The sequence below is a fragment of the Rhinolophus ferrumequinum genome, chromosome 6 (genome assembly GCF_004115265.2).
Source record: "Rhinolophus ferrumequinum isolate MPI-CBG mRhiFer1 chromosome 6, mRhiFer1_v1.p, whole genome shotgun sequence".
NCBI classification, from domain to species: Eukaryota; Metazoa; Chordata; class Mammalia; order Chiroptera; family Rhinolophidae; genus Rhinolophus; species Rhinolophus ferrumequinum.
Window position 1 is genome coordinate 99,761,628 of NC_046289.1, and position 27,087 is coordinate 99,788,714.

A 27,087-nucleotide genomic window follows, 5' to 3' on the forward strand; every position below is an offset into this window, starting at 1 on the left:
AGTACAAGGTGAGCTAGGACACCTTGGGGGTGCAGAGAAGCAATCAGAGAATAGTGAGTTATGTCAGAGGGAGACATCTTGTTCCCCTGGCCAAAGACTGGACAATTTAAACAGCAAAAAACATAACTACTGACTCTATTTGTGACTTCTGCTTCTGGAAAAATGGAGCAGATGTGCTTTTCCATATTCCTCCACTAAGCACAGCTAAAATCCTTGGACATTGCATTGAAGAAGGAGAAGACTGAAAGGAAGAAGAGAAGAAGACAGACCAGGATCCTCAGGACGTGAAGAACAACACAGCAAAGTATTCCTTAGATTTTCTGCTTGCTGTATGTGTCCTGGGCTGGAGAAGCCAGCCCCTTGGAAACACTGACACAGACAAAGCCCCAAGGCCCAGGAAAGGGGCAGTCCGGCAAGACAGAGCATATGTACACCGTGACGGCTGTGCTTTAGCCACGCACATCGAGTGCAGCCCCTCTTCCAGCTGCCCCAGAGGCCTGGCTCTCATTGGGCAGTAAGGAGGTGGTACCCCCCCCCACTGGCACTGTGCCAGAGGAGACCTACCAAAAGAGACGGTTAAGACCCAAAGCCTCATAATACCCAAAATGTCCAGGATTCAACAACAAAAAAATTAGACCAAGAACCAAGAAAAACTCAACTTGAATGAGAGATAACCGACACCAACACCAAAATGACTCAGATGTTAGAATTCAATGCCAAGGATTTTAAAGCAGCCATCATAAAAATCCTTCAAGTCTCAGCAAAGAAATAGAAGATATAAAGAACCAGATAGAAATTTTAGAACTAAAGCTACAATAACCAAAGTGAAAATCTCAGTGGATGGATTTAACAGCAGAAGAAATTACCCAATCTGATCAACAGAGAAAATAGCTTGGAAAACAAACAAACAAGACAAATACACAATGAAACAGAACCTTGGGGACCTGTAGGACTATAACAAAAGATTAATATTTGTGTAACCACAGAGTCCAAAAGATAAAGAAAAGAAGGTGGGACAGAAAAAGTATTGAAAGAAATAATGGCTAAAAAACTCCCAAATATGGCAAAAGGCATAAACTTATAGAGTCAAGAAGCAGAATGGACCCCACACAGGTTAAACCCAAAGAAATCCATGCCAAGATATAATCAAACTTTTGAAAACTAAAGAAAAAGTCTTGAGAACAGCAGGCTAGAAACGACACCTTGCTGAGAGGGGGAAACAATTCAAATAACAGTGGCTTTCTCATCAGAAACTGCAGAGGCCAGAAGAAAGAGGCATGGCATTTTTCAGGACCTGAAAGAAAAGTGTCAACCCAGAATTCTGTGGCTAGGGAAAATGACCCCAGGAATAAATGGGGACATTAAGACATTCTCAGATGAAAGAGAGAAAGTACTTTGTACATAACTAATATGTACAAAAAATATGTATTAGTGCATAACTAGTATACTTTGTTACCAGCGGACCTAACCCCAAAATACAAAGGCTAAAGGAGGATCTCTGAACAGAAAGGAAATGATAAAAGAAGGACTCTTGTAAAGAGTAAAAATATGGATACAGTGGACTTTGCTTCTCTCCTATATTTTAAAGTATGTTCAACAGTTGAAGCAAAACTTATAACACTGTTGAATGTGGTTCTCAAGATATATAGAGAAAATATTTAAGGTTATTATAAACAGGAGAGGGTTAAAGGGGGGTAAGGTTTATACACTTCTCTCAAGTTGACAAAGTGTCGACACCAGTGAACTGTGCATACATGTATAATGTAATATAGTAAGTCCTCAGTGTTGATAGGTTGTGTGACTTGAACTGAAATGACATATAATTAATCCAATTTTACTATAGGCTAATTGATACAAACAAGAATTAAGTTCCTATAGCATCTCATCAGTGTTATAACGACATTGTACAAAATGTTTATTTGAGGACCCTGCTGTAGGTAGAGTGACCACTTCAAAGGCTATATACAATGTAACACACTCAAAATAATTTAGATAGTCAAACTGGAATGCTGGAAAGTGTTCAGGTAGCCCAAAGGAGGGCAAGAAAAAGAAAACAAAAGTGACAAACAAAATAAAACAAGTGGCAGATAAGAGTCACGAGGAAAGCTCTAGGTCTCATCAAACGTGTAAGGTGAGCGTTGCCTCCTGTGGCATTGGCAGGGCGCATTGAGTGCCTCTTCTGAGTTAGCACAGAATCCCCTGGACACTTCTCTCATTGCTATTGTAAGATTGCATTGTAACTTTGTGTTTACTCATTTGCCTTTTTTATCAGCCTGAGTTTAAGGATGAAGATTGTGTTTCCATGTGTGTATTAATATATCCTCAATGCCCAGTAAATGAAGCGGGTGGGGTGGAGAGATAAGAGCTGCAACAGATTTAAAGATGTGGAATGTAAAGAAATCCATGAATCCATGAAAAAGTCTCTGCCCCCCCCATAACCCCAAGTCAATCCTAATTTGTCACCATTGGATGTTGTTATTGAACCAAATTCTTAGTCTGAAAATTGATCATTAAAAGGAAGGAATTTAGAATTTATCCTGTCCTTTTAGTATTTCAGGATAATCAAATAGCCCTAGTCAATGAGGTAAAATTATTCTTCACAGAAAAATTCCAACTAATGTATTAATAGAAGGAATGACAGAATTAGAAAATAACCATTTTGTGACTCCCAGTGAAACTGGGTATTTATGTGATGCTAAATAATCACTTCACATACAGAACCAAGGCCCCTCAGCCCGTAAGAGGGTAAGCACACTTGTGCGTCTACATAGTGGAACACTACTCATCGGTAAGAAGGAACGAACTGATAAGCGTAACAGCCTGGACGGATCTCAAATGCATTATGCTAAGAGAAAAAAACCAGACTCAAAAGGCTACATACTAAGGATTCCATTTATATATTATGGAAAAGGCAAAACTGGAGGGACAGAAACCTAGTAACCAGTGGTTAACCAGAGGTAGGGTGGAAGTGTTGATTACGAAGGTGCATGGGTAAATTTGGGGGGGGGGTTATGGAAATGTTATCATTTGATTGTGGTGATGTATATGTGTAAAAACTCATACTCCAGGGCCTGCCTGGTGGCTCAGGTGGTTGGAGTGCCGTGCTCCTAACGCTGAGGTCTCTGGTTTGATTCCCACATGGGCCAGCGAGCTGCACCCTCTACAGCTAAGATTGTGAACAATGGCTCTCCCTGGAGCTGGGCTGCCGTGAACCGACGACCGACTGCCTCAGCCCAGGGGAGCGCAAGGCTCATAATACCGCATGGGCCAGGGAGCTGTGCCCTACACAACTAGACTGAGACACAAGGGCTGGAACCAGAGTGTGTGTGGTGGGGGGAAGGCAGAAGAAGGGGGAAAAACAAAACAAACAAAAAACCTCATACTCTAAAAAGGGTGAATTTACTGTATGTAAATTTTACCTTAATTTAAACAAAAACGAGTAACAAAACAAATCACCCCACAGAGTAGTTAAGGGTCAGCAGGTGTGAAACATTCCTTTACACACAGAAGTCTCGCTGGTCGCAACCTCACCTGTGAGGTTCAGCGGCACTGATGTGGGACAACCAGATGTTGGGGGCCTCCTATTGTGATGCAATTTGCAGTGCAGGGCAGCATCTCGGAGGTATCTTGAATCTATGTAGCCAGTCCTTTAGATCTGACTCCCAGTGTGCATGAAAAATTAGACAGGAACAAGCTAACGACATATGAGAAAACATTCAGCCAAATTCAGAATGTGACGGGGCATCTCAGAGCACAGCTGGCCTGGACTCTTCAGAAAGGTCAGTATGGTGGAAACCAAAAACGGAGATGAGGTGGGTGGGCGGTGGGGAGGGTGATTCCATCTACGTTAAAAAGGATTATAAAGACACATACGATCCTTGATTGGACTCTGCCTTGAAAAAACAGCTATAAATGACATTTTGGGGACAATTAGGGAAATTTGAATGTGGACTATGTGTTAGACGATATTAAGAAGTTACTGTTGGGGTGGCAGGTTGGCTCAGTTGGTTAGAGCGCGGTGCTCATAACACCAAGGTCACTGGTTCGATCCCCAGATGGGCCCCTGTGAGCTGCGCCCTCCACAACTAGATTGAAACAACTACTTGACTTGGAGCTGATGGGTCCTGGAAAAACAGTGTTTTTTAAAAAAGTTACTGTTTACACCTGAAACTAATATAAAATAATTTGAATGTCAGCTGTAATTAAATAGTCACAGGGATATAAAGTACAGGAATGTAGTCAATAATATTGTAATAACTGCAGTGTCAGATGGGTGACAGACTCACTGGAGTCATGACTGAGAGATACATAAATGTCTAATCACTATGTTGTTTTGTACACCTGAAACTAATAAAAAAAGTTATTGTTTACTAGGTATGATAAAGGTATTGTGGCTTTGTAGGAAGTTGCTTTTTAGAGATGCATGCCGAAGTATTAGGAATGAAATCGTCGTTTGTCTACCTGAAATACATCAAACCAAAGGAATTAATAGATGAGGGGGGAGGAAGCACAAGTGCTAGTATGAAGGGGGCAAATGACGGCTACGCGTCAGACTCAGGTAGGATAAGACGCAAACTCCTCCCAGAGGCCCCGTGAGACGAGACCTGCCTGCCTGCCTGTCATCGCCTCCCAGCACTCTCCCAGCTACAGGCCTTTTACTGGCCAATTGCTTTCCTTCCTCCTTTGCACTGGTCATCCCTCCCACCGGGCACGTTATCTTATCCCCTCTGCCGGCTCCTTCTCAGGTCTCAGCCTACGTACAACCGCAGACGGACCCTCCCCCACAAAACCATCTGATGGGTTCTACCTCTGGGCCCGTTTTTTGTTGCTTGGCTGCGCTTCCCACCCGCAGGTGGTGATGATGTTTCTGTTTATATGCCATGTCTGACTGTGCGTTGATACTTAGGGCCACCACCAGGTCCCCAGGGCCTGCATCTGTCGCCCACCTGCCGCTCCCTGCGCACATCTGCAGGCGCCTCTGCAGTGACAGTTGCTTCTGTTTCTGCTGGGAGTGCCGACCGTATCACTAGCCTGGTGACTTCCGCAGCCATAGAGATCCGCGACGCGGGACCTCGGACCTGACCCCAGATCCGGCCGGCGCCACCTCCTAGCCAAAGGCTTTCTCACACCCGAAACCCCCAGCTCGGGGCCTCTGCCACCCCGAAGGCCTCTGCCCCACTGCCGGAGGAACTACACTTCCCAGCAGACGCTGGAGCAGCGACCGCAGCTCCCGGCGTGCTCTTTGGCGCGGCTCCGCCGGCGACATTAACCCTTTAGTGGCTGCAGGTTGGCGGGGAGCGGCGTGGGGAGTAGGTGCCCCGGGGGCGGGGGACGTACCGGGGGTGTGTGCGGCAGTGCTGAGGAGGATGGGATCTGGGCGCCTTGGGGAAGAAGGGAGCCAGGGTGCGCCGAGGACAGGCAGCAGGGCGCGTTACGAGGGCTGGGGGAGCCGGCCACAGAGCGCTCGCCCCTCGCGGACTTAGGAATCTGGACCGCCCTTTTCCCTCCGAGCGAATCCTTTCGGGTGCCTGGTCCCGGGCGGCGCGGAAGTGGGATACAGGAAAAGAGTCTGTATCGGCCAAACTCCCCCTCTGCCCGACCGTCGATTCCGCCGCGTCGGGGAGGAGGGGAAAGGGAAGCGGGTGGGCAGGGGCAGGGAGAGGAGGTGGAGTCGGTTTTTTTCCGACCCTTGCGCCGACCGGGGCGTTCCGGTTCCACCCTGGACCTCGGCCTGGGGCTCCTAAAGACCTTCCCGGCTCCCCTGCCCTCCTCGCAGCCGCGGGTACCTTGCTCCCGCGCAGATGCACCTGGAGACACCTGCATCCCCTCCTCCTGACCTCGCTTGGGTTTTAACTCGGCCTCACTGCCAACTGAGACTCTGAGCGCTAGTTTTCCCGGCTCCCACCTCCCAGGCGGGGCCCGGCTCTTTCCCTCAGTGGTGTGGCAACAGCTGAGGTCGGTTCGGAGCCGTGGGGTGATGAGCAAGCTGAGCTTCCACTGGGATGGGAGTCGAGGTGGAGGCAGACGACAATAAGACAATTTGGGATTTGGGAGTGAAAGATTTGGGCCAGGAGGGAAAGAACGTGTGTCTGGGGGAGTGCGGATGCCACCTCAGAAGGGGGTTCAGGGAGGGCAGCTCAAGTGTTCCTAGACTGAGGGGATAGCAGGGGCACAGGCGTGAGGACAGCAGGGGCAGTGTGCTAGGAGCAAGTGAGGGGGAGCCTGGGACGAAGTGAGACTACAGCGTGGGCCCGGGAAGGATCTGGACTTGATTCTAAAGGCAGCAACGTTCCTGGAAGGCTGAGGAAGGTGTTAACGAGCAAGGCAGTCACCTTTCCCAGCCTGCTCTCCCGCAGTGGCCTGGGCTGTCCCAGCATTTTCAGGTGGGGGCCGAGAGCTGTGGCCAGGCCAGCAAACTTTCCTGCCTGCCCCAGCTGTCCTGATCCCCTCTGATCCTCAGGCTGCTTCTCTGTAAATTCCTACCTCACAAGGTGCACACCTGGCCCAATTTGCTGTCCTCCTCCCGCACAGAATGCCCGAGGGCCCCGAGCTGCACCTGGCCAGCCGCTTTGTGAACGAGGCATGCAGAGGGCTGGTGTTCGGCGGGTGTGTGGAGAAGTCACCCATCAGCCGCAACCCTGAGGTGCCCTTTGAGAGCAGTGCCTACCACATCTCAGCGTCAGCCCGAGGCAAGGAGCTGCGCCTGACACTGAGCCCCCTGCCGGGGGCCCAGCCCTCACGGGAGCCACTGGCCCTCGTCTTCCGCTTCGGCATGTCGGGCTCCTTCCAGCTGGCGCCGGGCGACGCGCTGCCCGCCCACGCTCACCTGCGCTTTTACACAGCCCCACCCCGGCCCCGGCTGGCCCTCTGCTTCGTGGACATCCGCCGCTTCGGCCGCTGGGACGTCGGGGGCGAGTGGCAGCCAGGCCGCGGGCCCTGTGTCTTGCTGGAGTACGAGCAGTTCAGGTGGGACCAGCAGTTGGTGTGATGCCCAGCGCTGGGCTCTGGGCCTGGCTCTGTCAGTGCCTCGTAGGCCCACGAGGGGCAAGTCCCAGCCCCTTCTGAGCCTCAGTCCCCTCCTCTGAGAGCAAGGCAGTGTCCTTTCCTGGGGACAGCTCCCTGAGCTAATGGGTGTGAAACCCCAAAACTGACGTGGTAGGAGGTGGGGGCAAGAGGTGGGTCGGTAGGCATGCCAAGGCCCCTCACACTGCTTCCTGGGCCCTCAGGGGCTGCGAAGAAAGGTGGAGGGCTCTCACCTGGCCGAGGGACGCTGAGCAGGGAGGAAGGGTTTCAAGGTGGTGGGGAGGGGACTGCCTAATGACATGGTTTCTGAGTCAGCTTTTGTGGTCTCCCACATTCTGCCTGCCCACTGATCTGTCTCTCACCGTCTCTGTGACCGTCTCCTGCCTGCGGGAGGGGTTAACGGCCCTACCTGGGATGTGATACAGTCACATAAGATGGCAGTGTCAGCCACTTCCCTTCCTCTGAAGAGGAAACGTGTGTGAGTCTCTGCTTCATGCCAGGCACTGTTCTAGGTGATGGGGCACAGCAGTGATGAACACAGATGTGTTCCTTGCTCTCCCAGAGCCCACGTTCACGCAGGGCAGGGGAAACAAGGAAACAAACTGGATAAATTCAAATAGACACATGCCTGAAGGAAAAATCGAAGAGGGAAAGAATGACTTTTGGCCCAGGAGGTGGGGGCATTAGGAAAGGCCACTCTAGGAGGTGATATTTGAGCTGAGGCCTGGCTGAGAGCCAGCCCTGCAATGCTCTAGAGGAAAAGTATTCAAACTGGAGGTCTGGCAGGTCCTCCTTTCCTCGGAGCAGCTCACTTTCATGGGCCCCGAGGAGTGGCTCAGGGTGTCTCTGGTGCCACAGAAGCCACCTGGCCTTCCCAGGCATGACCCCAAGTGCAACCCCAGGGAGACATCTGTGGTCCTGGATTCTCCTCCTGTCAGGCCACAACGTAACTCTTGGCCAGCTGGCTCTGAAGTTGCTAGTGCATGGTGAGCATTTCAGTTGTTCCCTTGGTCCTATAGCTGGGAGCCTGTAGCGATCTACTCCCCTCAGGGAGCTGGCCACCCAGGCTAACCTTCCACTCTTCCTTTCCCCCCCAATCCTCTGTCTTTGGGCCCCCTATTTCAGATGCTCTTCAGGTCCATCACTGAGTCAATCTTGCCATGACACAGTGAAGAGAGACCCATGACCCTTGGAGGTGGGGTGGGGACTGCTGGGGCCCTCGCTAGCCAGGATTGCCCCCCCACACACACACAACCTGCTGCACAGAGCTAGTACCAGCCTCCTTGGAATCTGCAGGTCTTGAGAAGAATTGACTCCACCAATGTTCATTCCCCATCTCTAACTAACCAGAAGTTCTAGAAAGGGACCTCCAGACCACAGGCATGCCTGAGGTCCTGTGATTACCTTGCTCTCAAAAATATCTGGAGCCTGAGGCACTCTGGTGATATACACACAACAGATACAGACTCAAGTGTGTTCTCTTGAACTTGTAGCTTTTGATTGGTATGTTTTACCTTTCATAATGAATTAAAAATCCCATGTTGTTCCCATTTAACAGATAGGAAAACTGAGGTTCCCACTGTCAAAACAGCACAGAGTCTGGGGGAAGGGGAACTGGGACTCCCAATTTCCTTCCTGTGGCACTTAGGAACAGGTTCCCCCAGCTCCTCTTACCATCCCCTGGCGAGGTGGGGGATGGGAGCAGAATGAGTCTTACGTGCCCAGGCTATGTCCCACCAGGGAGAATGTGTTACGAAACCTAGCGGACAAGGCCTTTGACCGGCCCATCTGCGAGGCTCTCTTGGACCAGAGGTTCTTCAATGGCATTGGCAACTACCTGCGGGCAGAGATTCTGTACCGGTCAGCAGGCAGGCCACTGGCACGAGGGAGGTCTGGGGTGGGCTGGTGTGCCCTGCATTCCCCAATGCTTAGCATGGCCCCCCTCCACCCACTGCAGGCTGAGGATACCCCCCTTCGAGAAGGCCCGCACGGTTCTGGTGGCCCTGCAGCAGCACAAGCTGGTGAGCACGTAGCGAGGCCGGCACACACCTGTCAGTGAGGGCTGCAGGTGGGCTGGGCCAGGTGTCTCCAGTGTGGCTCATGCAGGTCCTTTCTGGGCTTCAAGCCTCAGTTTCCCCTTCTCTACAATGTGTGTGTTGGGGTTGGGGCTGAGGATAAGTCCTACCAAGCTCAGAGACGGTCTGCTCCCTGGGGGTGGCCAGCTGCCTCACGCTGACAGCCAGGCCCCGCCCCTGCCGCTTCTCCAGAGCCCCGAGCTGACCCTGAGCCAGAAGATCAGGGCCAAGCTGCAGAACCCGGACCTGCTGGAGCTGTGTCACTCAGTGCCCAAGGAAGTGGTCCAGCTGGGTGAGTCCCGGGAGGCAGAGACGCCCAACTACCTCTGCTTTGGAATACTGTAACCCCGGGACAGCTGCTACGCCCCTCTGGGCCCGGTTTCCTGCCTGGGAAATGGAAGTTTGTAGACCCAGTCGTTGCTAAGTGGACTAGGCCTCCTCCTCCTCAGGTGTCTATGCCCTCCAAGCTGCTCAGGAGGCAAGTGGGGCAGGATTCTTAACCCTCCTCTAGGATGGGTAAGCCATGGCCCAGAGTGGGGAAGACACCAGCCTGAGGCCACACAGCTGGGGAAGGGAGAGCCTTGGCCCCTGATTCAGTCTGTCAGGCTCCCCCTCCTGCGTCTGCCTGAGTCTGACCTCTGACCTCTGCCTGGCTCCTCTGTCCACAGGGGGCAAGGGCTATGGTCAGGAGAGTGGGGAGGAGGACTTCGCAGCCTTTCGAGCCTGGCTGCAGTGCTATGGCATGGCGGGCATGAGCTCCCTTCGGGACCGGCACGGCCGTACCATCTGGTTCCAGGTTTGGGCCCTAATGCTCACATAGGTAGACAGAGACCCCCAAGGAGGCGGGTATGGTGGAGAGACCTGGAGTCACAGCAGGGCAGGAGCTCGGGTCTCTGTCTAGGTCCCCACGGGTCACTGTCCCTGGGAGGCTAAGCCTTCCCTGTGGTATCCCCCTCCCATCCTCTGAGTCCCAGGGTCCCAGCTAGTGGAGCAGCCGAAGGCAGGGTGGCTTTGATGCTGGTTCAAACCCTGCAGGGAGTAGGGGGGAATCAGAGGCTTCCAAGGGGAGGAGCTACACGGATATGGAAGGATCAGTGAGTCCTGCCTCTCCAAGGAACAACAGCCCCCACGACAATCAGGCTGATCCCTGAATTCTCCCCGTCCCACTTTAGGGGGATCCTGGACCTCTGGCACCCAAAGGTGAGATACTCCTACTCTAGGGAGCTAAGAGAGCAGAAAGGACGAGTTGCCTGCAAGGGCTGCAGCAGTCCCTGGTCTCCACGCCACCCCTGGGAGTTACCCTGGAGTGGGAGGGTGGGAATCTGGAGAAAGGGCCCAAGGCGACAGGACGTGCAACCCCAGCGTCAGTATTGTGCAGGGGGCAAGTCCCGCAAGAAGAAATCCAAGGGAGCACCGCGGAGTCCTGAGGACAGAATGGAGGTAGCTCCCACTCCCAATGCCTCCCTGCACTCTCCCCTGCTCTGGCCAACCTCCCACACCAGCCTTTTGGGCAGCTGGCTTCTGTTGACAATGGGGGTCAGTGGGGGGGGTCCTAACCCACCTCTGAACTGCTCTTTCTGAGCCCCTCAGGAATCTGTGTCTCTCCCACCCAGGACCCTCCACCTCCAAGCAAGACCCCTTCCAGCAGACGAAGCGCACAGCGAGGCCATCCTGAGCAAACTACAGCCCAGCAGCCCGAGGGGACTAGCCTCCAGCAGGACCCAGAAGCCCCCCCAGTTGCTGAGAAAGGGAAGAGGAGGGGGCGACGGGCAACCTCAGGTGGGCCTTCCTCAGCACCCTCCTTTGGGGACGGAGAGGCACCATCAACAGGGGTTCTCCAGGGAATTCGGTGTGGACAAAGGAGGGAGGGGGGCTGTCAAGGCCTGGGGGCTGAGCTGCCACCTCACCTGTCCTCCCCCCAGCCTGCCACAAACCCCAAAGCATCAAGGCTGACACCGTGTCTCTGGAGCCCGAGGGCACCGTGGCGCCTTAGCAGGAGGCTCTCCCAGCTTGCGCCCTCCTTCCCGCTGCCTGGCCTTGGGTCTCCGCCTGTGCCTCCCTAGGAGCAGGCGGGGGCTGAAGGGGGCTGGGTGCCCATGGCCCTGTGGCTGTTCCCTACACAACTGCGATGTTTTCAACTGTATCCCACCTCCTCCATTTTTAAGCCCATGTGAAAAGTGCTGTATTTTTAAAAAAATAAGTTAATAAACTTGGGAACTTCTTGGGTTGGCTACAGAAGTCTGGGATGGCAAGTTAGGAGGGCCTATTGCCTGGCCCTGAGGACGGGGGCCACCTCCTCAGCAAGACAAACTAAGCCCCCTCCTGGTCCATAAGGCCCTGGCTCTCAGAGGACAGTCTGTCTCTGCAGGGACAACCCCTCAGGGTGCAGAGACCCTGGCCCCAGGCAGCCCGGGGCTCCTGGGCCTGCAGCTGCCCCGGACTCGGCAGAGCTCCCCTGCTGGTAGGGGTCACGGGCCCTCTGCCTGCTCAAGGGCTTCTTACCTCATGCTTAGTCAATTTGGGGTCACTGATATCCCCACTCTCTCATGGGGCTGCAACCCAGCCCCTGCACACAGATCACCTCAGACTTTGCCCCTGTCCCCCAACGCCTGGGGAAAAGCCTGAGGATGGGCCCTAAGAGGAGACAGCAAGGGCCACCAGCAGGGTTCCTAAGGCAAGGATTTATTGTTCTAGAGGCAACTCGTCCTTGCTTCAGACTGGGGAGGCAAAAAGGAGAGCCTTCCACAAACAAACCCCACCCTCAGGGACTCAGTTCAGTGGGGGCTGCAGTGTGAGCAATAGGGATCGCACTTGGAAGGGAGAAAAGGTGAGCTTCAGGCTGGCCTCCCTAAGGGGCAAGTGGCCAGCAGGGTCGCGCTGTTCCAGGAGGTCGCAGCTGGAGAACAAGAGGGACCATGAGGGCCCTGCGAGGGCAGGACACCCACTCCCACCCTGCACCCCACTCACAGGACGGCCTCCTGAACCGGCAGCGATGTGTGCAGCCAGCAGTCCACGTGGCTACCATGGGCCTCGTACAGCCTGAGGACCAGCGTGCGACCCTGGGGACTAGTCTCAGCCTGCGGAGGGAGGTGGGCGGAGGGAGGTGGGAGGTGGGAGGTGGGAGGTGGGCGGTAGGTGGGGCCAGGGCGCACCCAGCTCAGGCCCGGCCCCTCCCCACCCCGCCCCTTGCCTGCTTGACGGTCTCCAGCACGACCGCTGGCGAGGACACCGAGAAGGCACTCCAGGCCGTGGCGGGCGCCGGGCCCGGGGCGGGCAGCGCCAACAGTGGGAAATTGAGGCTGTAGGCCGCGCGGATAACGCCAGCGTCCTGGAAGGAGCCTAGGCGCGGGCCGGAGAGGGATACATGGTGGAAATGGGGGTCAGGGCGAGGGGCCGTTTTCCCCACCGACAACTGGACAAAGCGAGGCTCAGAGAAGGGGCGCGGTGGCACTCACCCTCGTGCGGCATCAGCGCGTAGGTGAACTCGTGGCGCCCCATGTCGGCAGTGGCGTCGGGGGCCTTGGACGCCCGCAAGCTGGGGGGAGGGGGACGGGCTGGGCTGCAATTCTGGCCCGGGGAAGACCCGCGGTCCCACCCGGCCCCCAGGCCTGGCGGGGGCGCCGCACTCACAGCGACAGGCTGAGGACGCTGCCGCGCACCGAGGCGCCGTACTTGCAGTCGTTGAGCAGGGCCAGCCCGAAGCCGTGCTCTGACAGATCCATCCAGCGGTGCGCCCACACCTGCAGGGCAGACGCCAGGCGCACTCAGGGGCCCCGCCTCCTCCCGTCATTCGTCATTCGACTGAGCGCAAGGTCTGGGAGCCGAGGACTGATTCCAGCTCTCAGCCACCGGAGGCCTAGTGTCCAACTACACAGCAGGCACGAGCAGCCAGCTACACAGGAGGTACTCGGCACACGTCAGGCAGCGGCGCGTGCATCCTCCTCACCCACACAGCGAGGCTCTCCCCAGCCCGTCACACCTCGTATCGTGCCCAGTCCCAAGACGTGTTGTAGTGGGTGGGCCGCTGCAGGTGTCCGAACTGGACCTCATAGGTGGCCTGGGGGCTCCGCACACGAGCAGGGAACTCCACCTTCAGGAACTTGTGGGCCTCGTGCCAGTGCACCTGGAGTGGGGGGGAAGGGGTGAGGGAGGGGCAGACACAGCTGGGGAGGACAGCCACCACCCGCGCCTGCTACCTCCGTGCGGAAGCGGACATAGGGGCAGCCCACGTCCAGGACGACCTCCTGGCTGAGCCGACTGTTGGGGCTGATCTGCAGCAGGAAGCAGGCGCTGCCCCGCACACCGCCCTCAGTGCCCACTGCCAGGGTCCCTGCCTGGCCCAGCACTGGCTTCCTGTGGGGTAGGGGTAGGAGGCACTGAGCCCGGGCCTGCTGATGGGTAGGCAGGCGGAGCCATAGGCCTGTACACCCCTCCCCGACCCCTCCCCCCTGCCAGCAGCACCGTGTCTCCAGGTGGTAGTCCATGACGTCCCACGCGTCCCAGTAGAGGGGGACATCATCAAACAGCACAAACTGGTTCCCCAAGGCACCCTCAGCAATGGCCTCCCTGGAAGGAGATGATGTTTGGTTCTTTACATCTGTATGCTTGTGGTCTCTCCAGCTGCTTGACGTAGAGAGGGGACAGGGTGACTAGGCCCAGGGATACGGGTCTCCCAGCCCCGTCTGCCCTGCTCCATGAGTGGGTCCCAGCCCAGAGCCACTGGTGAGCTGCTGTGGGCAGTGCTGGGGCAAGGAACGGAACAGGGTCTAGGATCCACCTGCCAGACACGGAGAGAGGGCAGTGAGGGGTTGGTACCTGCCAGAGGCCACCAGCAGCAGGGATGTCAGGCGGCCGGTGGGCTCCAACCTCACTCGGATGATGCCATTGTCCAGAGTCACAGAACCATCAGTCTTGGCAGGAGGGAGCCTTGAAGTTGAGTCGGCAGGGGCTTCCCACAAACAATAGCCCCCCACCCCAGCCCCAGCCCTGCCTCACCACGTGCTCCAGACTAGGGGGCTCAGAAGCCCATGTTGAGGAGGGCCCAGGACAGCCCCCGCCCCACCCAGATGTGCCAGCACTCACCTCTTGCAGGACAAACACAGGCTGCTGGGGCAGGAGGGGCTGCAGTGAGTTGGGGGCAGGCGCAGGAGCATAGCCCATGCTGGGCACTGTCACCAGGGCTGGGGACGAAGCCTGGGCATCAGCACAGCCTCGTGCGGGGGTGAAGGGCTGGGGGGAGATGCCCCTCCCATCGTGCTACTCTCCAGCCTGGGGCACCCAGGCAGGGAGCCCTAGGAGAATGTGGCCAGCCTCCATCCCTCCTGCTGCGTAGCAGCTTCTCCCCAGCTCATACCTAGGCTGTGGGCCCCGCCAGGCCTGGGCAGGGCCAGCACTTCAGTGCGTTTCCAGGGCAGTGTGTTGACAATGAGGAGACCCTCAGGACCTGGCTCCCCAGCACATAGGGCTGCGGCTGCCGTGCTGAGCAGTGTGTTGCCATGAGAACGGATGTCTGAGGAAAGACTGGTTGGTCACGGGTAGGCAGTGGGTCTGGGGTGACGCGAGTGTCCCACAGGGGACACTGGGCTCAGTCCTGGGTGTGGAGAGGGCAGCCTAACCTTGGTAGTGTGACATGGCCTCCTCTGCTACCAGCTGAATGCAACTTCCCGTCACCACGTCATGGAACTGGTTCAGCAGCAGGAGCCTGGAGGAGCCAAGGGCAGAGGTGGGGAAGACTGGGGGGGGGGGCGGCAGAAGGAAGGAGGGCTGGGAGGGGCAGCCACACAGGTGTCTGGGGTGAGGGCAGGCGGGGGGCAGGGGGCAGAGCAGGGCTGACCTCCAGAGGTCCTGCAGCTGGGCTGCCGGGTACAGGAAGTGGACACTGCGGGCTAGGGCTAGGCTGCTGAGCAGTTCCACGTCGTGCAGGACGCGCTCACACTCCCGGTTCCCTTTCTTGATCTGAGCCAGGACAGCGGGGGTGGGGGGATGAGTGGCAGTGTTGTCGGCTCAAGCATCCCAGGAACCTGCCCAAGCCCTCCCTGGCTCAGACCGCGATGGCTCTGCAAGGCCTGCTGGATAAAGACCCCTGTGGGTGGTGCAGCCTCCCTCCCTCAGCTCAAGCCTCCTCCAGGCTCCTGACCCAGCAGGCTTTCCACTTCTCTCCTCAGCTCCCCCTTGGAACACAAGCCTCCTCCCCAGGTCTGGGCCAGCTCTGTCTCCCGCTTCCTCACTGACCCTCTACAGATCAAGAGTACACTCTCCCTGCTCAGCCGAGCTGCCAGCTTCTGACCTGAGCGTGGGTGGTGTAGGTGCCGTTATGCAGCTCCAGGAAGAGCTCCCCGACCCACGTGCACAGCTGCCCCGAGTCACTCTCCAGCGCCGAGAAGAGTCGCCCAGGAGAAGACAGCTGCACCCTGAGGGAGACCACAAGCCTGGCTCACCGTTCTTCCACACCACAACGGACAAGAGGTGCAGCCCCCAAAGAAAGGAGCCGCCCCCAGAACGCTCCCAGTCCACACAGAGCCGGCTCTAGACACTCCACGAGAGTTCTCTCTCTGGTGAGTTTAAGCCCCTTCCTACTCTCAGCTTTCCCCCCATTGCCACCCCCAAGGTGGAAGGTGGGAGGAGCCCAAGGTCCAGGACTGGGACAGGACAGGCCCAGTGGAGGGTAGAGCCACATGTTTGAGCAGAAAGAAGGGCTCAAGCCAAGGGCTCTGGACAGGGCTGTGAGCAGCTCAGTGAGGGCTGCAGGTGGGCCAGGCCTGACCTGGGCAGCCCATCTGTATTGCACAGTCGTTTCAAGCGGTCCACCATGGTCTGGGTGGGTCCACCGCCCCCATCCCCAAAGCCAAAGAGGAAGGCACTGTGGTTGGTCCGCCCTTTGTCCCGGTTTTTGGCCACTGTCTTCAGCACCTGAACAGGCAGGGGCAGGTCAGGTCAGCATGGGTCAGCCTAGGACAAGACACCCAGCCCTCTTCAGTCTTCCCCACCCCCCCAGCCCCCTACCTCAGCCACTAGGTACCCTCTCACCTCCTCCACACTGCCCTCCATTCCGTATGAGTCACCGGGTGGGAAGTGGGTCAGCACACGGGAGCCATCCAGCCCCTCCCAGAAAAAGGTATGGTGCTTCAGGTAGGGAGACAGAGGCAGAGGAGAGCGGCCAGCGTCAGGGCCGAGGCGGGCTTGGGCCTTCCGGACCTGCCCTGCCCGTGTGACTATGCAGGAGGCATGCCCTCTCTGCGTGGGGGTGGGTGGTCTGTCCAGGACCCCTGAATAAGCCTGGGAAGAGATGAATGGGCCAGGTGGGGCTCAGGTCCACTCTAACGTGACCTCCTGGGGTCTGCTCACCGGGAAGGAGTTCACCAAGTTCCAGCTCAGTTTCTGGGTCAGGAAGTGCCTGATGCCACAGCCGCGCATGATCTGGGGGAGCTGAGCTGAGTAGCCAAATGTGTCCGGCAGCCAGAACTGTGCGGGAGAAGGGGCTCTGGGGCGTGGGAACCATGGCTGTTGGTGCAGCAGCCCCCGCCTCAGCCCTCACTCAAGGCCCAGGTCCAGCCCCCTGCGCCTGTAGGCACAGCAGCTCCAGCCTACCTCGGAACATATCTTCCCAAACTCCTGCAGGAAGAATCTCTGGCCCTGGAGGAACTGCCTCACCATGGCCTCTCCACTGGGCAGGTTCCCATCCTAGCAGAGGGAAGAGTGAGGCAGCTGGGGTCACGCCAGATGGGGACAGGCAGGAGCGCAGGCCACACACCCTGTCAGGTCGAGCCAGGGCTCTGACCCAGGGCTAGAGCCAGCACCCAGCTGTCCACCTGTCTGTGTGCCGGGAGAGCTTCCGGGCTGGGTCGTGCAGGCAATGCTTGAGGCCCTCCTCCGCCTTGGAATAGTCCCTCTGCCAGGGACTAATAAGCGCTGCACAGAAGCGTGTGAAGGGCCTGCAGGAAGCCACAAAGCCGAGGCAGGAAGCCCATGACCGTGGCCCGAGGCTGAGGGTGTGCAGACCACTTACCATCTCCACCCAGGTGCCCCCCACAGGCACGAACTGCCCGCGGCAGGCGAACTCCTGGAGCCGGGCGTGTAGGCCAGGGTAGTGCGTCTTCACCCACTCCAGCTGCTGCGCCTGTGAGGCAGATGGGGAGGGAGCTGCACAGGGAGTGACAAGGACCCCACCCAGGGCCCAGTATCTGGGGCCCAGTGCGCAGCTGAGGGTGGGAAGAGCCCTGCCCCTCAGGCCAGAGAAGCCCCGGAAGCTCTGTTTTGGACCTACTGGGCTCCTGGTGCCCCACATGGCTGTCCCTCTGACCTGAGAGCAGGCAAAGATGAACTCAGGGTTCCGCTCCATGAGCCGCACGGCTGTCACCCAACTCCGGGCACATTTCCGCACAGTCTCCTTGAAGGGCCACAGCCAGGCTAGATGGGAAGGGGGCGGAGGGTGGAGGGGAGCAGCAAGGCCCAGCTGCACACAGGCCTGCAGCCTCACGCGTCCGCCCTACCCTGACCAGGCCCAGCCTGGACCTCGAGGGCTGTCCTTGCTTTCCTCCCACCCAGGTCCTTCCTTTTGCAGCCTGTGGCACCCCTCCTGAGCTGTCACTTCAATCACCTCTGCAAGGTGGGAGGAGGGGTTGGGGAAGGGAGGCCACCAGGGCTATCAGGTCAATTTTACAGGTCAGGAAATGGAGGCCCTGCACCCTGGAATAGCCTCTCTGAGGTTTAGACACCCCCAGAAAGGATCCTGTGAGAAGCGGGTTAACCCTCGGCCAATTCTTTCTCTAACACACACTGATGGGTATCTCAGAACACAGGGCACAGATCCCCAAGACGGACTGTACCAGGCAGCCACCCTGCGTGAAGCTCTCCAGCCTCTCTTGAGCACTAGGCCTCAGTTCCTTACAAGCCAGAGCCCCACCCCCCGCCCCCCACCTTGGCATATCAGAGAAAGCCCTTGTTCTGGTCCTGAAACTTGAGTTGTGTCAGATCCAATACTTTGGGGAGCTTGTTAAAAATGTGGACTTCCCATAAAGCCTCACAAATACTGCCAACTCATCAGGTTAGAAACTGAACCCCTGATCCTCCCTAGGAAACCTCCCCGGGCACTTGAACCCCCACCTCAGTTACTTCCACATCACTCCTCTCTGATGACATGGGCACCTTGTCAAATTCTTATTCATTCTCACTCAGTTCAGTCACTTCCTCCTGAAAGTCTCTCTTGAATCCCCCCAACCCAGCTGGGTGAACTGCCTCTTCTGGGCTCCCCAGCCCCCCCATACTTTCCTCCATCATGGCACCAACTGTGTCTGCCCATTTTGTGATCAGTCTATAATTCTACCCAGCACCTAGCCTGGGGTCACATGGGGCATCAGATTTTGTTGAAATGAATAAATGAAGTCATACCCAGCAAAGCCCACAGTCCAAACCCCTTGCTCCATTTTACAGATGGAGAAAATCGAGGCCCAAGAGAGGCAAGAACTAGCTAAGAATCACATAGAGCTCCCAGGGCATTCCTGTCCCCCCCAGCCAACCCAGCCAGCTGCCACCTACCTGTATCAATGTGGCAGTGCCCTGTGGCATGGATGGTATGTTGGCTTTCACCTCCACGCTGGCCAAAGAACCTGGAGGCCAGGTCCTGGGCCATCGGGAAGGTCTGGGGCTGGGTAGGATCGCACACGTTCACGATCTGGTTGGCTGTGTACAGCGCCTGGAAGCTGCGCTGGCTGTCCTCCCCGAGGCCCTGCAGCAGGGTTCTCTCCTTAATCCCATCTCCAAGGGTTCTCAGCAGAGCTCTGCCCTACCTCCAGCCCTCTGCCCTGCTCGTCTCCCTCCTCCCCCCTTTAGAGAAATCCTTAGCACCGGGTTAGGCAGAAATACTCTCCCTGTTTGGGATTCCCGGAGTCCCAACTATCCAACCCAAGAAACTGCCTGCCTCGAGTTCTCTAGAGTGGCCAAGTGGGTGGGGCGTCAAGTACCTTGGCTATGCCCAGCAGCAGCTCCAGGTCCACCAGGAGCTTATGGACATCCCGGTGGAAGACGGCCAGCTCGGCCCGGCTCACCTGGAACATCTTCCCTGGGTCAGGGGCTGCGATCATGGTGCCCTTGCCAGCCCCCAGGAGCCCATTGCAGGCTACTTCCACATAGAGGGTCAGGCTACAAACGTGGGGAGGCAGCCTCAGGCCAAGGGTCTGGCAGAGGCCTCTGGGGGCTTGGGGAGGGAGGTCTGAGGAGGCATCCAGACGACTCCTCCCCACTCACCTCCAGGACCCACCACCCAGAGGACCCCCCAGTACGTCAGGTGCGTGTGCGCGAGGGCCAGAGTACAAGCACCAACCTGCACGCACACTGTGATGGTGAGAGCCTGGCCACGGTCGGCAAGAGCAAGCAGCCCAGCCTGGAACTGTGTGACTCATGCTGCTGCTCTTTAGACTTTTGTTCCCCAAGCTGTCTTTACAGAGTACTGCCTTGGTCTCAGAACCCTCTCTGCGTATTAAAAACATGTTTGGATCTCCAAGAGCAAACACCCATCAGCCAACACAGGGCGGGCTGTTCTTTGGAGCAGCACAGTGAGCTGCGGTGCTGTTCTGCTCGGTCTTCAGAGAGCAAACACGACTTCCTTAGGGCAGCCCTCCCCGACCTTCCTCCCACCCCTCTCCTAAGTCTGGAACCGAGTTCTCACACTGAGCTCCCAGCATTGTCTCTTGAGTCCTCAGAGGTCTGTAATTGCGTAAGTGTGTGAGGCCCCTGGCTGTGGAGGACCACACCACTCACCATCAGTCCCAGCATCCAGAAGCACCAGACACACCGTGTTCAACAAATATTATAACATACAATCGTAATGTCTAAGAAAGAGTTTTTAATGGTCTCATAAAATGCTTGTGTTGTAAAACGGGATGAAAAAAATCAGGATGCAAAATATCAAAGAAATACAACCTCAACTAGTACAAACTATGCGTGGGAGGATTCTGAGATGAATGCCTAGATATGAGGAACGGTCATCTCCAGGTGGTGGGACAATGGGACGTATTTACTTCTTTGTGTTTTTCTGTGTTTACGGTAACAAAGCAAGCATTACTTTTATAGCCAGAAAAAAACAACCTGCTTTTAAAAAACACAATGAGATTTGAGGATGGTTGTGTTGGAGGCAGGTGTGTTTCCAAGATCATTCTGGGCCTCAGCTCCTCCTCCCCCACTGTTGTCCCCAACCCCATAGCCCTGGTCAACCAGGGCACAGGGACTCACTCACCTCCGGGGGTCTCCTGCCCCCAGCCTGTCAGTCAGGACATAGCTGGTCTTCTCTCCCTCTTTGGTCAAACCCTGGTGGAAGTGGAGTGACAGAGACCGGCCTGAAGTTTTTGGACAGTTCAGGTGAAGTATAAGCTGAGGGAGGCCAGGCCTAGAGAGGGCATTCAGGAGACACCTGGTCCCCAGCTCTGCCTTCTCTCTCCCAGCAAGGCCAAGATTGATAAATCAGGGACCCCTGGTAGCAGGTGCCCCAATTCCCATGACAGCCAGTGTCATGACCACCAAATGGCACCAGCAGAAAAGACCCTGGTCTTATGGGAAGGGTCTTGGGCAGGCACCAGGAGACCTGGGTGTGGCTTCTGGTGGCCTCTGTATTCCTGAGGAAGTATCTGAAAGGAAACTCTTGAAATCAGGGCCAGGTCTGCCTCATTCCCTGCTTTATCCCCAGTGCTTAGCCTAGGGCCCTGCCTAGAGAGGGCATTCAGGAGACACCTGCTGAGCCAATGGAGGGAGAGGGCAGGTCTTTGCCATCCTTCCATACAGGAAGGACAACAGTCCTACCCTGAGACTGAGAGTCCAGCTGGAATGGAAACTCTGTATGTAGAGTACCTCTATAGAAACTCTATGTGTAAGAGTGAACTAACCTCCATCTACCTCAGTTTGTTAATCTGGGAATGGGCATAAAGACCCACCACATAGGATTATAACGATTAGATGTGATGTGGTTGGATGCATAAACAAGACACTTCATCAGTCGTTATATCTGGGGAACTGGGACGGGATGGTAGGGAGAGATCCATTACGTCAGAGGAAGAGGAGTTAATTTTTACTTTATACTGTCCAGAACTGTTTGACAGTTTCCCCCCATATGTATACATTACAGATAATAAAAACAAGTTCATTAAAAACTAAACAGTGATGTGGTCTGCAAAACCACTGGTCTGGTGCCTGGCATCTAGTAGAGGGTTAATAAGTGATTCTGCTGTACTTATTATTGTATTATACTTGATTAGGAACTACTTTCAGCCCAGAATGAGAAGGGGGCCAGGGAGTGGTAGTGTTGGTTTAGCACTAATTATGTTGCAACCCATAAGCCATCCATTTAACTTCCCAGTATAAGAGGGGCCAATAAAACAGGGGCGCAAGCAGCAACCTCCCCAGTCCTGAAATCCTGGTATCACCCTGTAGGGACAACCACTCAGCTGTGGCTTCTCCAGAGGCCAGAACTGAAATGTGGCCACGCTTGTCCTTAGGGCAAGGCTCCTTACCTGTACAGGTTCCCCATCATGCCACACCAGGCTTTCTCCATCACTTTCCCAGCAAAGGTGAACTTCCTGACCCACCCATGCCTCCGGGATGGTCAGCTCCACCCGGAACCAACAGGTCCACCATCTGCAAGAGAGCCACTGAGATGGACCTCAGGGTTGATTGCGTCCTTTTGAAATGGTACTTCCTTGAATTAAGGGTCAGTAGGGGCTTGAGACTTTCCCTAAGTATCTGTAGCATCACAAGATGCATAATTTTGATCGACAAGAAAGAAGCCACGGGGTGTGCAGCATGGTGAAGAATAGAGGCAGAAGAGACAGAGGTCTGTGATCCATCCTTGAGTGTCTTTCTTAAGGGATGTCCAGCAACTGGGTAAAAGGGGGAAATGAGCTCTTTCACCGTCTGAGGGACCAGGGAGCTGTTCCCAGCAGAGGGTGCTGCTCTGTCCCAAGTAGCTGTCTAGGACAGAGGGTCGGCAATGTAGGTGTGGGTGGCCCCTCCAGATGGTGAGCTAGCCAGGAAGGGGGGACTTCCCTTTGGCCCGCTGGCCCCACGCTCCCTCTGGGAGTTACCCACGTGGGTCCGAAGCTGTCGCCGACCTGCGCGGGGCGGAAGTCCTGCTGGACTGCCTCCTGGTAGGGAAGCCTCTCCGGGGTCAGGAAGCTGGAGAGCGCGGACACCGGGCAGCTGTTCCCGAAGAGCCTAGCCGGGAGGGACCAGTGGGCGCGCGCTCGAGACCCGCTTTCCGCCCGTGGGCCGACCAGCCGGCGGGAGGGACGCGTTCCCTCGATCCGCCGCCGAGAAGGCTGCCCAACGGCACTGCGTCCCCGTCCCCTCCTCCTGGCTCCTGCCTGTCTGCGGCGGGCGGGCACTGTCCCTCAGCTCGGGTGGCCGCAGTTTGGATATCCCGGGAAGGGAAGGCTGAGGCGCACGGACGCGCCGGCCAGCGCCCTGGACGAAGGGGCCACACCTGCCGCGGAGATTACAGTCGGTAAAATAGAGCGGCGACACGAACTTCTCCACCCGCTCCAGCGTAGTGCGCCAGTGCTTCAGAGCCGGGGACACCACCGCCGCCATCGCCACGCGCCCAGTCCTCTCGGGAAAGCCCCGGGCGCTGCCAGCGCGGGCTGGAACCAAAGGTTCCGGCGTCCCGAGGCGCCTTCCAGCGCGGGCCGTTGTTCTTGCAACACCGCAGCTCTGAACTTTGAGCCGGGCGCTAAAAACTGAAAGCAGTGCTTCCGGGTTCTCTTCCATCCCGCCCGGGCTAGTGGGCAAATCCCTAAATGGGAAGTTTGACGCTTCGCTTCTCCGAAAGTTCCCGGACAGAGATTGCGGACCGTCTCTGTCCGGGAACCTAATGAGGCCCGACAGACGCAGATCACGCAGCCTCAGCAGTAGCGAGTAGCAACCCTCTGGCCCTCCAGTCCCAGCCCAACCTCTGGCTCTGGCTGTCCCGAAAACCCTCGTCTGCTTAACGTGGAAAGAACTGGGGCTCCAGGGATGGACAGGGTGTTAAATAGGGAGGGATTTGCACCCCAGTAACCGGTGCTTCCTCTACTGTTTTATATAAATGACTGTCAGTCATCACCAGAAACTCTAGCAAGATTGTAACTTGCGAGGCATACTAGTCATAGCACTGAAGACCCTAATAGAATACTGTATTTCACCACAGGACTGACGAATTCAGAGAAACCGTAATGCCAGAAACACCTCAATTTTCACGTTACTCTAGTAGTCCACTGGCAGCTTTTTCCCCCCTCCTAGGATTACCAGGGAGTTATCTATAAAAACCATTAGTAAGAAAAATATATACACAGCATTAGCCCTGATATTTTAATGAAAATACTGACCAAGTCAAATTTACATCATTTCAAATGCAAATTACACGGAAAGGTGACTGAGTACAGAATATCAAACATGATTTAAAATAAAGATAACTTGCTATAATACAGGCTGGGTTCAGAGCTTGGAGCTCAGACATCAGAAGGCAGGAGGGTTAAAAATGCTGCTTGTGAAAACCCTGGTTGTAGGTTAAGCCCCCCTTCTTTTAGTTGCACTGGTAGACTGGGATTTTCTCCTGAACTGGCCCTGAAACCCCATCCTGACCTGCAAGCAGGTGCTCTGGATGTAACTGTGCAGAGACAGCAACAGCTGGGGCCCCATCGGTTTCCCCTGTAATTCCAAGTCAAGATGATCTTTTTGTTTTTAAAGGAGGGCGCAGCTCACAGTAGCCCATGCAGGGATCACACCGGCAACCTTGGTGTTCTGTATTAGCACCATGCGCTAAACCAACTGAGCTAATCAGCCACCCCACATGATCTTTTTCTTGAGTGAGCAGAAGGGAATAGGTGAGTTATTGCTGAGAAAACCTGAAGATCTCCCCCTTCCCAATCAGTCTGTATCACTCTATCCCAAAGTTAAGACATTGCCCCAGCTTCACCCTAGAATCTCCTCCCACAAGGCTCTTGTGCCACTCTACATTTCTGGGTTCAGTGTCTCTTGTGTCATCTTCCCCCCACCCCACCTCCCAATACAAACAAACAAACAAAACATCTAAAATCATTAGTTTACCATGTATTTTGAAAGTCCAGAAGCCAAAACTTTGTGGGGTTTTAGTGGTGGTGGTGGTGATTTTTAATTAAAAAGCAAAAACCACACAACACTTGGTTACTTACAACTATGACTAGGGTCATGGTTGCTAAAGGAAAATCCAGAAGTCCAGGCTGACCACACGTAAAAATCCTAATCACTCATGTCTGCCAGTTTAAATTTATGTAATTAAAAAAATATATATTCCATTTTCCCTTGCTAATGAAATGTACCAAATCGGCTCCCTCCCAACCCCATTTATACCACACGCCTTATACACACTTCTTTGAAATACTGATTTGGTATTTAAGTTGTTCACCCCCATTTCCAGTAAGGGTAAGAAAAAATATAGAGAAATACAAACTATATAGCTGGACAACTTACACAAATATAAAGTATTTCCAAACAGTTGAAATAAGGGTGGGGGGCGGGGAACCATGTACTAAAAGAATGAAAATTTGGGATAGTTTGACTTGAGACAAATACAAGTGACTGCTAACTATTTAAAGCAAAATCCTATTGGTACCGTGGATAGGGAACTAAGAACAAATCCCTGCTTCACAATAGTTCTCCTCTGAGGACAAGGGACTTGGGTTGCAAGTTTATTCCTTAAGTAAGAACCAAGCTTTATTTATTTACAAAAAAAAAGAAAAAAAAAGTTGGGGCAAGGGGGAAGACAAGTTTTACACAAAAGTACTACAACGGTAACTCCCTTTGGTAAAAAGTGTAATAAATGTCTTGTACATCTGTTCATAGGTACTAAATCTGAAGCCACATAGAACTATGGTACACAAGAAGCTAGAGCAGTTATGCTAGCACATCAAAGCATATTTCTTTTAATAAAAAATTGACAGTATGTACATTATTTACAAAAAAAAAAGAAAAAAAACAAGTTAAAATTGTGTGTGTGTGTGTGTGTGTGAGAGAGAGAGAGAGAGAGAGAGAAGCTGGTGGATGGCACTAAGGTAGACTAGTAAAGAAGCAGGTACAAAACAGTTCCACGGGAGCTAAAAAGGATGACTGATTTGAACTTGTTGAGGTTGAGAACCAGAGGAGAGAGTAAAGGGAAGGTGGCAAGGGATTTGCCAGGAATCAGATCCACGAGATGATCAATTCTAAAGCCAAACCGCAGGTCCTGTATCAAATCTAGATGTGCTCGAGTGAGTGACCAGGAAATGAATCAAATCCAGTTTTTCCCCCCTTTTGGGGGGAGAGGAGTAGTGACCATCAGATATCACCCATCTAGGTGTTGAGTCCTCCCCCAGTCTGTTTGTCGATGCACGCCCATCAGTCAAGGTGTGAACAGCACCTGGTTCCCTCAGCAAAGGTCAGGCCCCAGGAAACTCCAGTCTTAGCTCTGCTGGTGTGTGCACGCAAGCTGAGTGTCTCTGTGCTTGCATGGATTTCCTTCCCCTTCAGGCAGGATACTACCCAAAACCCCGTGAGGAAAGTTCCAGCTCCAGCCGTGTAAGGTACCCATGTTTCTTACACATAGCCCACTTGGTGCCAGGATGCACCAGCCACATACAGGTCAGGTGGCCATGTCCCAGAGAGGCCCAGTGAGGCTTGAAAGGCATCTTCCTCATTTCTTCAGTGCATGTGAGGGCCCGTGAACCCACCCCCACCCCACACACACCTCCCTCCAGTTCTGTGCTCTGGCTCTGCAGTTACGGGGCTTTGAACACGGTGCCGTACTTGACACGGTACTTGTTAATGCTGACAAAATGCAGGGTCTCTGTGTCACAGGTGGTGGTACAGGGCACCAGGCCCTCCAGCCCCTCACCCATGAGCCACTTGCTGGTCTCTGCTGCCATTTCACGGGGCACATGCTCCTTGGTCCATTTATCTACCCAGGCCTGGAACCTCTGATGGAGCCTCTTGCTTACACGCTCATGAGACTGCAAAATAGAACAAGGGAAAAACAATGAACTAGGGCCGAAAACTCCCTTCAAATACAAAGCCCAATTTTCTCCTGAAGTAGCAAATATGTGGGCTCAAGTCTCTGATACCACTGGTTAAAAACGAACGAACATACGATTGAATGAAAGAAAGAGAGACAGGAAGAAAGCAAGCAAGCAGGCAGGCAATAGGGTCTGTTCAAGAAGAGAACTGAACAGGTTAAGAACGGAGCATGTAAGCAGTTGGAACCCATTAAGCCCCAAAGAAATGCCAACTCAGGGTCCGGGCAGAAGTAGCTCAGCACTTCTCAGTTTTAGCATTCATTAGCATCACCTGGGCAACCTGATAAACTACAGACTGCCTTCCATCTACCTACATTTTAAAATCAGCAGCCCAGCTGATTCTAATGTACCCCAAGTCCGACCTAAGTTGCGGTACATTAGGTCGCACGTGGAGTACTGTTGGTCATTTCTATCAGCATGGCATGCACGCTAAGGAAGGCAGCACACCACAGAAGACTTCACACCCACTCTCCCTTCAGAGCACCCCGACCCCACCTGGCACAGCACATCTCCAATGCAGGTTCACGTTCCTACCTATGCAACCATAAGTATGTACTGGTGCCCACATGCAAGGCAGAGTAGGGGATAAGGATGGATGAGGGGCTGCTCAGTTCCCCAATTTGAATGAGAAACATACAAACAACGCACCACCAGGAGAGAAGTACCTTCAAGCGCCCACCCAACACCTCCCAATGTTCTGTCGTCCTGGCACACAAATCCAATTCAAAGCAGTGCTTGATCGGCCCCTCAAACCTGGCAACCCCTTTCTATTCACAGCTGTGCCCCCAAACTTCCCATTGACTCAAGCAAAACAAACAAAACCAAACAGTGAAGCCCGCCAGGCATCATCCTCGACTCTCCCCTTCCTCTTCCCTCGGGTGCTGACCTAATCATTACCACATCCTGACAACTGCACCTCCGAATTACATCTCCAGTCTGTCTGA

At 54.8% G+C, this 27,087-nt stretch overlaps 3 protein-coding genes across 20 annotated transcripts in view; 1 reads left to right on the top strand and 2 right to left on the bottom strand.

Annotated features, from left to right (window-relative positions):
- Window positions 1-4,581: 4,581 nt before the first annotated feature.
- NEIL1 (nei like DNA glycosylase 1) lies at window positions 4,582-11,331 on the top strand. Of its 12 annotated transcripts, none has more exons than XM_033109002.1 (9): window positions 4,582-5,309; window positions 6,532-6,966; window positions 8,764-8,883; window positions 8,981-9,044; window positions 9,291-9,390; window positions 9,767-9,894; window positions 10,271-10,298; window positions 10,477-10,538; window positions 10,712-11,331. In XM_033109002.1, the coding sequence occupies exons 2-9, from the start codon at window positions 6,533-6,535 to the stop codon at window positions 11,159-11,161; spliced, it is 1,386 nt and encodes a 461-aa protein (XP_032964893.1). In that variant the 5' UTR covers window positions 4,582-5,309; window position 6,532; the 3' UTR covers window positions 11,162-11,331. The 12 variants fall into 12 exon arrangements, with proteins under 12 accessions (XP_032964893.1, XP_032964891.1, XP_032964892.1 ...); XM_033109000.1 differs by having other exon boundaries at window positions 4,583-5,286; XM_033109001.1 differs by lacking the exon at window positions 4,582-5,309 and adding an exon at window positions 5,331-5,567.
- A 442-nt stretch (window positions 11,332-11,773) lies between these two features.
- On the bottom strand, window positions 11,774-22,755 carry MAN2C1 (mannosidase alpha class 2C member 1). Of its 3 annotated transcripts, none has more exons than XM_033109173.1 (26): window positions 22,564-22,753; window positions 22,170-22,295; window positions 21,596-21,719; window positions 20,329-20,399; window positions 19,058-19,235; window positions 18,633-18,822; window positions 17,398-17,504; window positions 17,104-17,214; window positions 16,686-16,778; window positions 16,443-16,559; window positions 16,125-16,220; window positions 15,862-16,007; window positions 15,385-15,508; window positions 14,932-15,053; window positions 14,714-14,799; window positions 14,452-14,607; window positions 14,181-14,278; window positions 13,914-14,008; window positions 13,560-13,664; window positions 13,295-13,451; window positions 13,078-13,221; window positions 12,729-12,838; window positions 12,554-12,633; window positions 12,289-12,437; window positions 12,066-12,175; window positions 11,774-11,994 (listed from the first exon to the last, which is right to left on the bottom strand). In XM_033109173.1, the coding sequence occupies exons 1-26, from the start codon at window positions 22,668-22,670 to the stop codon at window positions 11,868-11,870; spliced, it is 3,129 nt and encodes a 1,042-aa protein (XP_032965064.1). In that variant the 5' UTR covers window positions 22,671-22,753; the 3' UTR covers window positions 11,774-11,867. The 3 variants fall into 3 exon arrangements, with proteins under 3 accessions (XP_032965064.1, XP_032965066.1, XP_032965065.1); XM_033109175.1 differs by having other exon boundaries at window positions 11,839-11,994; window positions 13,914-14,046; window positions 14,181-14,291; window positions 22,564-22,755; XM_033109174.1 differs by lacking the exon at window positions 22,564-22,753 and having other exon boundaries at window positions 11,839-11,994; window positions 22,193-22,295.
- A 667-nt stretch (window positions 22,756-23,422) lies between these two features.
- The window catches only part of SIN3A (SIN3 transcription regulator family member A), a 64,765-nt gene continuing 61,100 nt past the window's right edge, over window positions 23,423-27,087 (bottom strand). For all 5 annotated transcript variants that reach the window (XM_033107927.1, XM_033107925.1, XM_033107930.1 and 2 more), the window contains exon 21: window positions 23,423-26,080. In XM_033107927.1, coding sequence (XP_032963818.1) covers window positions 25,850-26,080 — 231 coding nt within the window. In that variant the 3' untranslated portion in view covers window positions 23,423-25,849. The remainder of the gene's footprint in view (window positions 26,081-27,087) is intronic.

What these genes read in the sequence shown, in the direction of transcription:
- NEIL1 (XM_033109002.1), top strand. Translation starts at nt 6,533, where the DNA reads ATGCCCGAGGGCCCCGAGCTGCACCTGGCCAGCCGCTTTGTGAACGAG. An exon ending in CAAGGAAGTGGTCCAGCTGG is followed by an intron (nt 9,391 to 9,766) that starts GTGAGTCCCGGG and finishes CTCTGTCCACAG; the next exon opens with GGGGCAAGGGCTATGGTCAG. An exon ending in TGGACCTCTGGCACCCAAAG is followed by an intron (nt 10,299 to 10,476) that starts GTGAGATACTCC and finishes AGTATTGTGCAG; the next exon opens with GGGGCAAGTCCCGCAAGAAG.
- MAN2C1 (XM_033109175.1), bottom strand. Translation starts at nt 22,670, where the DNA reads ATGGCGGCGGTGGTGTCCCCGGCTCTGAAGCACTGGCGCACTACGCTG. An exon ending in TGCTGCTGGGCATAGCCAAG is followed by an intron (nt 18,823 to 19,057) that starts GTACTTGACGCC and finishes ACCCTGCTGCAG; the next exon opens with GGCCTCGGGGAGGACAGCCA. An exon ending in TCATCTTTGCCTGCTCTCAG is followed by an intron (nt 17,215 to 17,397) that starts GTCAGAGGGACA and finishes TCTGCCTCACAG; the next exon opens with GCGCAGCAGCTGGAGTGGGT.